Consider the following 11665-nt stretch of genomic DNA (forward strand, 5'->3'; position numbering starts at 1 on the left):
TCGATCCGTTCCGACGTTTCCCCGGACATGACAAAATGTTGGCCGGATAAAGTCACCGGATAATTCTCATCGTTCAGTGTTGAAACGTTCAGTGATTTTTCAGTAATTTTGCCCGAACAGGGGCTTAATATTGAATAACGCTGGAGTTCGGTTTGGTTGAATATACTTGTCCTTTCGAGCCAATCAAATCCACTCAAAATTGGATGATCCAATAGCGTCGATTCGACGGGGTCTGGAAATTTGTCCCAAATCGACAATACGAAGTACTTCACAAAAGACCCATTTTTCGCGATCCACTAAAGATTGTATGGCCCAAGTACTGTACAAATATAGCACGGGTATCAGTCTACTCTTTGATATAAAGAACTTTAGGTGCACGTGAATATTGCCACACTTGACAGAGTTTTGATGTGTTCCCATTTTGTAGACTTAAAATCAATATCGTGGGGCCGCCACAGTTTTCTTCATGTGTCTGAACCCAATCATATTGCCTGAATTCTACAGGAACGAAATTGATTAGTATTGTGCATTTCGCGAGACGGTAAATCGGCAATTTTTGCCGTTTTGTGAGCCCTGATCTTTGACTACTATTTGAAGTATTTTCTCCAATCAATTGCAAGCATGGATATTTCGGTAGTTAGATGCTCTCAGAAGCACGGTTGGTTCGAGCAAATTCAGCGCAATTGAGATCGAAGTTGCCTCGTTTTACTACTGTACCCTATTGCCTGGGTTGAGTGACACTGCTCGTGAGTATTTTTTATACCTTTCGAGGTCAACAAGTGGGCAAATTGACCCTCCATGCAGCTTGAAATTCGCAGCTTCGTCCTCATCAACATGAACTCTAGTCAATATCACTATGTACGATGGGATTACTTAAGCGTAGGACCCAATTTGTTGTCAATATCGTTGTCACCATAACCGGATGACCCTATTATGCGGATTATTTGCCGTTTTCACCGTTGGGAAAGCAATAAAGTAAAATACAGTAAACGTCAACATACAGTCTGATTATACCGTCGCACCATTGGGGGTGCCCTTAGGCGGTTCTTTCACCCATTGTAATAGCCAATCAGATTGCAGGAAACCACCACCACCAAGTTATTCATGTGTGGAACTTCAACTACCGTAGTTTACGACTCAACTAGGTGAGCCCGTTGCTCTGCTGCCGGAGTAAATTGTCGGTTGGAGCAAGTTTCTACTTATTTGTCGTCGTAGTTGAGCCTCGCATAGTTTTCAGACATATTCTGTATGTAGTATGAGTTTGTAGTATGCGTTTTGAAAACTCTCATATCTGCGGAAGAACGGGGTTCGGTATTTTGAAGATGGGAATCAGTGAATGTGCTGTGGGGTCCACTGGAAGTAGTAAAGGCTCCGGTAGAAACCTTGCACCTATGCTAAGACTAATTCGCACATCTAAACTCTGTAGAAAGTTGGTGTGCACGATGATTTGCCTTACTGAATACAGCAAGGGTTTCGGACCTGCACAGATTTCAACGTGATAAACAACAAGTCCGTCAACACACTTTGGACGATGGGTTATTTATTACCGCGACATTGTGTGGCACGAAATAACAAATAACATGTCCAGGGACACCTGATGTCCAGGGACACTTGATGTGAAGGTTAATGTGCTTCGTGGAACAGCAAGGGTTTCCCACCTACGCTGCGGTGAAAAAATGATGCAGGCAATCTTCGGGTGCCATTATTGGGTAGATATTGAAATTAGCTTTGGGTTTCCTACATTTTCTGCGGTGGTTGATGATACGATAGGGGAAATACGGTATGGTAGCGTAAGATTCAGAATAGTTTCTTTGCTGCAAAAAGCAGGTTGTGCTCATGACTGTCATGTGAATGGATGTGTGCACGATATTTAGAAAGAATGAATTCCGTGCTATGGAGTATTTAGTTTTCGTCGTTACCAAAAATGGAGCGGTACACGACGTTCTGGGTGTAGATTCCTTCGTATCCGGGGATCTTGCCGTCCCGCACTAACACAGAGATCCCAGCCTTGGTTTTAGCTCTAGACAGTGCAACATACAGTTGTCCATGAGAGAACACCGGGCTTGGCAAGATAAGTCCCACGCGACTTAACGTTTGGTCCTGAGACTTGTTGATGGTCATAGCAAATTCCAACTTCCCTGGAAACTGGCGACGCTTCAGGTTGCCGCCTGCCCTCGTCGACCAAGGTGATGCGCGGTACGAAGACTCGCTTGTTATCAAATGCGCCGCCCATGATAGTTGCCTTGATGCACTTGGTTGACACTTTGACGACCCGCAATCTTGTCCTGTTGCATAGGCCCTGAGAGGGGCAAATATTGCGCAAAAGCATGACTGGACATCCCACCTTGAACTCCAGCTTGTGCTGTGGCATGCCGGATATGACGACAGCTTCAGAATGTGGGATTGGGACTTGTCGTTGAGGTTGGTGACGGGGATTTTGAATCGCGAATGTGCCGTTGTACCACCCATAAGCAGCAAAGCTGCTTGCCCAGACAATGCCACAGCAAGCGCGATGTCCCCTTCGTCGCCACTTTTGCCAACAGGATTTGAGAGACGTACTACTTTCCTGAGCCTCCTTCGCCTTGGAGGAAGTACGCCTGGCCTGATGAATGATCGTATATTTGGGCCAAAACGGTGGTCACAAAGGACCTGTGCTCGTCAGTCATGGTCGCAGCAGTGGCCAACACGTCGTCGAGGGCTGCACACGTGTACGACGTTTCAATGACATAAAGTCGACTTCTTGGATCCTTCAGTAGTTGCCACTCGCCCAAGTCTCGGAATACTTCGAATTCGTGGAGTCGGGTAGTCCAAAAGGCTCATCCGATGTTGTTGGAAGCAGTTGTCGATGCTCTTGAGTGTGTAGAACATCGCATTGCCAAGCATCATGTCTTCACTGAGCAGCTGTGGGAGTGCTTCGTTGCAGCGGCGCAGGTCCCGAAGCCTCTTGTCCATGAAATCTGCTTTGAATTGGTCAAACAGAGCTCGCGTGTTCGGTGGCAGGTAATGCACTAAAATGTTGGTAAACCGTTCGTGCAGCTGTCCGTCCATGCAGTCGCATTGCTGTTTTCGCAGGAACTTGCAGCGGCTTGCGACCACCTTCCTCATGTAATTCACAGGGTTTCGGCGTGGAGGCCGCACTTAAATCGCATCTTGGACGGGATCATGAGGAAGGCACAGTGGATCTTTGCCAAGGTCAATGTCGTCGAGAGCCTCCTCGATGAATTGAACATCCCGATGAATGGGAGTAGATTCTTCCAGTGGTTGAAAAGGATACGGCTCGAACATCGGATGAAGATCGATGTCGTCGAGCACTCCCTCGACGAAATCAATTAAATTATGTAGTGCCTCCGGATCGTCCAATGGCTGAAATGGACGCGGGTTGAGCTCAACGTCCAAAGCAGCCATCTCTCCACGGCTCAGCTCCGGTCGTTCTTGTATGATCGGATGCTCAGCGGACGCAAACTTCCATCAGGAAGTCTTTCACCTGTGGTTGTTCATCAGCTTGACGCATTTGAGATTTCTTCGCACGCTTGGTTTGCCGATACTCCTTCTTCTTCGCAGCTGCCGCCGCCGATTTTGCTTTCGCTATGCGAAGTTGATCCCGACGGTAGCGTTGACGATTCAAAACGGTTTCCTTGTCCTCTCCACGATACGTTGAGTTGCTCACCCACTGCGTTTTCGGACGTTTAGCCGACGTAGTCCCGGACTCCAGCTCCAAGGCCAAACGCTTTGGTGTTTGATGCAACACCATATCCGCCGTGGGTTGCGCTTGTGGTAAGGAACGGTGTTGTGAATACGTTCAACCCCACCCATCCCATACAGTACATAGAAATGTAGGTCTGGATTAGCTGATTGGCTACATCAAGGTCATCCTTGGTTTCGTCCTCCGAATCGCTTGGATACGCTAACTTAATTCGTTGCAACAACTCGCGCTGGGCTTCGCTCCCCGCATCGGGCAGAGATTGTTCACCGTCTGCGGTAGTGTTCCGCAATTCCTGCACTGTCGCGATGATCTGGGGTGGTGCCTTCAACTTCGCATTCTCCTTTGTCGATTTGTTCTTTGCCTTTCCTTTGGCCGACACTATGGTGTGTTCCATAGTCGCTCGTGATTGGGCTATGCCATTCGGCTATTATCGGGGTAGCTTCCATCACATTGGGGGGCTTCCAAAAATACTCTAATGGAATAGTTGTGTCATTGTGTATTTGCGTATTGAAAGTAGTGTTATCTGACTAAATGGAACGTAATATTGCTTGTTAGTGAATTGCAAACGGTCAGATATCACGATGATAGAGGAATGTGAGGAGAGGGAAAATATCTCAGTGGTAGAGCATCGGTTTCTTAACTCAAAGGTCGTGGGTTCGATCCCCGGTTTCCCCGGATTATTTCCGCAATGGTTTATCGGTATAACAAGACGAGGACCGAACTTCGAAGAAGCTCGGGCGAAGCACGAGGTATGGTGCAAGAAAGCTAGAAACGTTTTTCTATTTAACCTATATGTTTTGGGGTAAAACCTACTTGGGATGAGCGTTAAACAGTAATCTGCCAGGTTAAACCTTGGGTGATGATAGGTTAAACTCAATGTACGTACAGATAAAATGTATGGATAACTGGCCCATACAAACGTCAAGACGTATGGGGTGGCCAAAATACGTCCGAGCCCATACGTTTCTGTTGTAGCAAGGCGATCGGTTAAACTAAAATAGCTCTCTCATTTTTTCGTCAATTGTGAATTGGAACCACATGATCTACCGTATACCGCCTGCTTGAGTACCTATGATTTCTCCGGTTGGACCTGTACCGGTTTGGACATTTTCATGGTTCCGGTTGGGCGTGTACCTAATTGTCTCTCATAGAATAGAGCTATCCAATCACCATGCGTTAATTATTTTCATCCAATGAAATATAAGTCCTGTAATGGATTTAGACCAATGCGCATGCCTGAATAATTTTCAAGGTACCGCGTGGAGCTGTACCGGTTTTGATCGGATTTCACTGACATTTTCATAGGTACTGAAGCGGGGTATACAGTATTCGCCTTGCCGAGATCTATCGTTTTTGTGGTTAATTTGCGAGGAAAAAATAATACTGCACATGGTAAAACGCTCTAAAAAGTGCTCAAAATATCGTCGTTTCTAGGCTTCTTGCACCATATGAACCGTTGAGCGAAGTAAAAACCGAAGATTACACACCGCCCCTGGTCGAGCAGGCGCGTTACAATTGGCGAAGCGAGTATCGGCCACCGCCTTCCAGTTCCCATTTTACGCGACGTGTTGATGAATGTATGGCTAAGAATGATGGTTTGATATAGATTTATGTATTAAGATTTTGAGGTTTAAATTGGTTACGTTATGGTACGATTTCTCGCGGTTCAGGTACATCATGTTTGAACTCTTGGCGCGCTCTTTCTCGTAGACGAATCAGAAGTATTTAATCTGCTATGGGGCAGGGTGCAGACACACTTAAATTTTCCCTACAAATATAATGATGAGACATGTACACCCTCCCCAAAGTCGAGCCATTATTGTGGGACGGAGGGAGTAACCCTATTCCTTCACACATGATAACATTGACCCTTAGGTCGTGATTTCTGAAAACACATCATTAAATTCGGCGATTTCTGATCCAAAATGTCCAAGGGCATTTCAAAAGTGTAAATATGGAAATTGGACCATTTGTCGAGCGATCACCATCAGGAAAATCAGATTTTATTGTAAAAACGATGTCATTTGATATTTCATCATAGTAAAAAGCAAAAGACACGTTTTGACCCTTACAAACGCGAGCTTAAAAAGCTACTTTAATGAGAAGAGTAGTTTAGATTTCATTATAAAAACGACGTTATTTGAAACTCCACCATAGTTAAAAACAAAAGACACTTTTTGAGCCTTACAAACGCGAGCTTAAAAAGCTACTTTAATGAGAAGAGTAGTTTAGATAATTGTCGATTACGAATATTGGTGAAATTTCAAATGACGTCGATTTTAAAATGAAATCTGATTTACCTGATGGTGATCGCTCGACAAATGATCCAAATTTCCATGTTTACACTTTTGAAATGCCCTTGGACATTTTGGATCAGAAATCGCCAAATTCAATGATGTGTTTTCAGAAATCACGACCAAAGTGTCAATGTTATCATGTGTGAAGGAAAAGGGTTAGTAGACAACGTTTCAACAAACGGCGACGAGGTTGTGGAAGCGATACAGTGGTTTCGTTTGCAATACAAATCTCAAATCATTTGGTCGTGTAGAGGAACGGCACTCCCACTTAAATGCGATACTTAAACCAAGTAGAAATGCCACTGACCTGCCATGTGTTTGTTTCGAAACGCTTCTTTCACACACTGTACGGTGCGAGTACTGTACACATAAAAGTAACCAGATATATTTCGTCCAGAGCAGTCAGAAAACTCAGTTTTCAACAGGAAAACACAACAGCTAAGACGCAACTATTCTATTCGGTCAATTATTATTGTTGTGTGACATGTGATCGAAGGAATACGAAATTCTCTATCATCATGATATCTCACCCATTGCAATTCACTAACCTGCAATATTACGTCCCATTTAGTCAGATAACACTACTTTCAATACGCAAATACAAATACAATGACACAACTATTCCATTGGTTATATATTGGTGTATAATTAGACCACAATTCTGGCAAGGGGTCATTCGAGAATTGTGTTGCAAGGTAAGTTCATGTCATGCATGGTCTGCTTGGTGTTCATGTCATGCATGTTCTGCTCGATGTTCATGTCCATGCATGTTCTTCTTCGTGTTAGGATAAAATAGCAATGTGAGTGGGTCCAAAGAAACGCGGACTTACGAAAGGCACTGCAGCACACATGGGGAGGCTGTTGCACACCGTGCCTACCCCGACAATAAGTTGCTCACTACGGTTTCCTTAGCAATACTCAAGCAGTGCACTGTAGGTTTTACTGCGTACAAGCGTGTTACAATGTATGGTGCACGTCACCTATAAACTACCAACTTTTCACAAAAAACTTCTGACTTCTATTTCATATTCATTGCTCAAAATTTCAGCAAATTGAGACGTAGAATCGACAGATCTCAATGTGGTCTCAGATTCAAATTTGGTGATGAATTGGTCAGAAATAGATATTTAACCTAGCGGCATTTTACATGGGCGCTTGGATATTTGGCCATAGGGGTGCCACTGAGATGTATCTTGATTTTAGTATGTGACTCTTATCGAAGAGTGGAGGTTTTATTATTTAACGTACATTTAATGTAGTTAAACCCAACAACTGAATACGTTAAATACCGATTTCACGCGTTTTATCACTGCAATGGGAGGTTAAAGGCCGACTTCGGTCCAAATAGCCCGGTGGAATTTGCGTAGTGAACTTCGTGTGAAACGATAAGTGAATTTTTTCCTTTGACCTAACGGTACCTTCGAAAAATCCTTTTCAGGTAGCGAGATTTTCCATTATATCACGTGATGTTTGTGTCGTACTGCGTATAACTTGAATCTGCGTCCGTGGTATCCTTGATCGGATAATCATGTGACAGCCTTTGCAAGCCCAGGGAGGGGCATAAGGATTACCGCCTGGGGGGTGAAGTAGATCCAATTTTAGGATTCGTAAAACTACCACTAACAGCATGCTGATTGCAACATGCTGTTAATCGGGAATTCAAATCAAATGACAAAGGTCTATTCTGGCACTTATTTCGTTTGATTAAGCAAGAACCAATTGAAAGCTAAGGCCACGGCCAAACCAGCGAACGTAAACGTAAATGCGATGGAAGCTACCCCGATGGAGCCGAATGGCACGGGCGAATCAGGTGCGGCTATGGAACGCAACAAAGTTTCGACCAAAGGAAAGGCCAGCAAGAAGGCGCCACCCATGGCGAAGTCAGTAGCGACGGTGTCGACAAACGGGAAGACGAAGTTAAATGCAACGCCCAAGATCACCACAACAGTGTGGCAGTTTCCGAACACTGCTGCAGACGGTGAGCAATCCCTGCCCGATGCGTGGAGCGAAGCCCGCCATGAGTTGTTGCAACGCATTCAATTGGCCTATCCAAGCGTTTCGGAGGAAGAAACCAAGGATCACCCGACGTGGCCAGCCGACTTCTACTGTCCTACATTAGGCAGTATGGGATTGGCGGAGTTGCGGAGTATGCAGACCGCATCGCAGCCCCATTAACTGCCAGTGGATCAAGAGCTGGATTAACCACCCAAGCGTCCGGCTCCCGAGTTTGATGTCAGCACGAACGTCGCCAAGCGTACGAAAAGTGCGTTGAGCAGCAGGATGCATCGGAGCCAAAACAAACAAGCTGTGTTGGATGGGCAAAGGTTATACCGAGAGAAACAGCGCGTCGTGAAATCAAATTTGGCCGCCTCTGCTGCGAAGAAGAAGGAGTATCGGCAAACCAAGCGTGCGAAGAAATCTCAAATGCGTCAAGCTGATGAACAACCACAGGTGAAAGACTTCCTGATGGAGTATGTGAAAGCTGAGCATCCAATCATACAAGAACGACCGGAGCTGAGCCGTGGAGAGATGGCTGATTTGGACGTTGAGCTCAACCCGCGTCCATCTCAACCATTGAACGATTCGGAAGCACTACAAGATGAAATTGATTTCGTCGAGGGGGTGCTCGACGACATCAACCTTCTTCTGACGCTAGAGCTGTATTCTTTTCAACCACTGGAAGACCCTACGGCCATTCATGGTGAGGTTCAATTCATCGAGGAGGCCCTCCACGACATTGACCTTGGCGAAGATCCACCGTGCCTTCCTCATGATCCCGTCCAAGATGCGATTTAAGTGCGGCCTCCACGCCCCAACCCTGTGAATTACGTGGGACGGCAATCGTACGAAATGTTTGAGGAAGGTGGTCACACTGCATGTTCCTGGGAAAACGAAGACGTACCCGCACTACCGAACAAAGTTGACACCCCACGACTACAAGAACCTGCCCTGTTGTTTGAAGGGCAAGGTAAATGTGGATCCTTACGTTTTCCCCCACTCGCCGGAAATGCAAGCGTTCAAAGATCTCTTCAAGCAGCGCAACTTCATCGAGCACATCCGTCAGTACAACGCTCAGTTCAACTTCACTTCCATTGGAACCAACGAGGTCAGGCACAGCGGCAGCGGCCCCAAGACGTATTGTATGTATTCAAGGCCAGCTGACCGACTATTTTCAATAGACGGATGTGTTGTTCGTCACGTCTCGTCACGTCATTCAACACAAATATGTACAGATCCGAAACCCTTGCTGTACTCAACGAAATAAATCATCCTGCACATCAAGTTTCTACAGCATTGATTTTCCTCATGTGGCGCCACACAACACGGTGGTAGTTCGAAAACACTGATACTTGAATGACGAACTCCTTCCGAAGTGTATACGTAAGTACTGTTCACCACATCCAACACAGCTGCAAGATAGGTCGACTGTTCTCTGACCAACATATTACGAGTCAATCTGCGGAGCTATTGGAGTGACCGCGAGATGGCGCCGACTGTGTTCTGACCAACATGTCACGAGATAATTAGCGATGCGATTGAACATACCCACAAGTTGGCACCGACATGTATTCTGACATACACGTTGGGTGTCAAACGGCGGCGCTATTGGATGTTCATGAGAGGTGGAGCTAACTGCTTTCAAGCCAACACGCCACGCGTCAAAGATCACAGGGTTGGTGAGTTTAGATGCACGACTTAGTCTTAGCATAGCTGCAAAGTTTTTACCGCAGCCTATACTACTTTCAGTGGACCACACCGCAAAAGGACTGATTCCCATCTTCTCGCAAAATACCGGACCCCGTTGTACCACAGATACGAGAGTTTTGAAAATGCATACTACAAACAGAAATTCTCTGAAAACTATGCCAGGCTCAACTATGACAACAATAATAAGTAGCAACGACAACGACATATCTTGCTCCAACCGATAATTAACACCGGCGGCAGAGGAACGGGCTACCTAGTAAGAGGTACTGTATTCGGGCATTTCTATTGGCTTACAAAGTGTCAATGTCGTTACCGATAACTGGTGCCCTACGTTAAAGATAAACATTCAGATATTAACGTTACTTCTGAAGTAGAATTTATGCATTTGCTCACACTTGAATTGTTAGCGAACAGAGGAAAATGTGGAGAAATGTAGATAGGCCACCAATAACTTGACCCGTAAATACTTCAATAATTGCTTCATAAAAGAGATATAATTACGTGTCTTGTGGGTTTCTTCCCCATTCAAGAATTTCCAAAAAGCCTTGATTCGCAAACGCGTCCAGCTCGACTGTCAACACAATAGATCACTTCGACACTGCCAAAATGGTTACTCCTTCCTACGAAGTACTACTTACTATGTGTTGTGTCTGCCGGTCCTGAACTGGCAGTGACTCCTTTAGAACTCGATGCACCGGGTTCAAAGGTAAAAGACGACTGACAATGTTAAAGGTGTTAGATCTACTGATTCACAACGCACATTTGCATCGTGTTGACAGATTCTCGACCAATGGGCTTGCAAGGATACTACCTGTCTCTTGCTAAGATACTCCACACCCAACAACTCCCCCATGGTTTACACGACCTCTGGATGCGAGATAGCGAGCACCGTCTTGAGCTTGGCGACGTTGCCGTTCCCGCGGCTCGCTTTGGCCCGACCCACGAGTGGGGCGGGTGGTCGAAGAATGCTACCGCAACTATCGCTGCCACCATCTCCACAAGCGGGGCGGGTTGTGGCTTCAGGCGTCAAACGTTTGACTTTAGCCGCTGTCAGTGTGGCGTTGTCTTGAAGTCGTTTGACCTCGGCGGCCAACACTGTTGTCGGAGCTGGGACTGCTACGGCACGTTCCTAGTTGCTGATGCCCGTGGCGCGGAGTGCGTCGGCCGCCATGGCCGGGAGCACGTTGCTCAGCACACCGCGCACATGGCTCCAGAACTTGGGGCTGTTGAACTTGATCTCCTTGTCATCGAAGTCGTAGCTGTTTCGCACCAGCGCCTTCGCGCCGTCGGGCTTGATATCATGCATGAGCGCCTGTATGACGGCCTGGGGATCGAAGAAATCGATGTCCTCGGCTGCCTCATCCGTGACGATGTCCATGAACCTCGCCTGCCAGTCCGTCATGCGGTCGCTCGTGTGGAGGAGGGTGTTGTCCATCCACAGCTGTTTGAGGCGGGCGGCAACGACAGCCTTGCTCAACGTTGGTATGAGCATCGACGCCTCGGACATCGCCTTCCCATTCCGTCTCGTGGATGTCCTCGATGGGACGATCGAATTGGAACTGTGTAATGATGGCAAGGTGCCGACCAAGAATACAGATTGTCGCACCATTAACGGTCAAGGCCGTCGAAGAAGCCGTAGAGAAAAGTATTTACTTCATGTAGTTTAGTATAGTATACATTTTCGTAGTTAGTAGTTTAAGACGACAATCTAATCACTTTCCAATCTCCTCTGTGAAGCTCGCTACCGTTACATTTGGTAGCACTTCCTGGTTCAGTTCAATTCGGCAGCAAGGACTTACACCGAGGGACATAGCTCGGACGTTGTAAGGTTACTCAATCTAGTTCAGGCAAAGGCTCAGTGGCGACCTTTCATAGCGACTAGTGTCGAGTTAGCGATCGCCTAAGTGTTTCTTTTTCCTCGACAGTACTCTCCTTAGTATCCGGCATCAGGGTCGAT

At 46.3% G+C, this 11665-nt stretch overlaps 3 protein-coding genes and 1 pseudogene across 4 annotated transcripts; 2 read left to right on the top strand and 2 right to left on the bottom strand.

Annotated features, from left to right (window-relative positions):
* Positions 1 to 3448: 3448 nt before the first annotated feature.
* Positions 3449 to 4097, bottom strand: H257_14736 (hypothetical protein; the record flags this gene model as incomplete). Its single annotated transcript, XM_009842623.1, has 2 exons — positions 3449 to 3727; positions 3861 to 4097. 2 exons carry the CDS (start codon positions 4095 to 4097, stop codon positions 3449 to 3451), a joined length of 516 nt encoding a protein of 171 aa, XP_009840925.1.
* A 209-nt stretch (positions 4098 to 4306) lies between these two features.
* Positions 4307 to 4378, top strand: H257_14737 (annotated as a pseudogene). Its single transcript has one exon. The product of its transcript is annotated as a tRNA-OTHER (tRNA).
* Positions 4379 to 7767: 3389 nt separating this feature from the next.
* H257_14738 (hypothetical protein) lies at positions 7768 to 8796 on the top strand (the record flags this gene model as incomplete). The annotated part of the gene is made up of 2 exons (XM_009842624.1): positions 7768 to 8087; positions 8238 to 8796. 2 exons carry the CDS (start codon positions 7768 to 7770, stop codon positions 8794 to 8796), a joined length of 879 nt encoding a protein of 292 aa, XP_009840926.1.
* Positions 8797 to 10564: 1768 nt separating this feature from the next.
* Positions 10565 to 11215, bottom strand: H257_14739 (hypothetical protein; the record flags this gene model as incomplete). The annotated part of the gene is made up of 2 exons (XM_009842625.1): positions 10565 to 10837; positions 10892 to 11215. 2 exons carry the CDS (start codon positions 11213 to 11215, stop codon positions 10565 to 10567), a joined length of 597 nt encoding a protein of 198 aa, XP_009840927.1.
* Positions 11216 to 11665: the final 450 nt, after the last annotated feature.

This window comes from Aphanomyces astaci (assembly GCF_000520075.1).
Source record: "Aphanomyces astaci strain APO3 unplaced genomic scaffold supercont1.61, whole genome shotgun sequence".
Taxonomy (NCBI): domain Eukaryota; phylum Oomycota; class Saprolegniomycetes; order Saprolegniales; family Verrucalvaceae; genus Aphanomyces; species Aphanomyces astaci.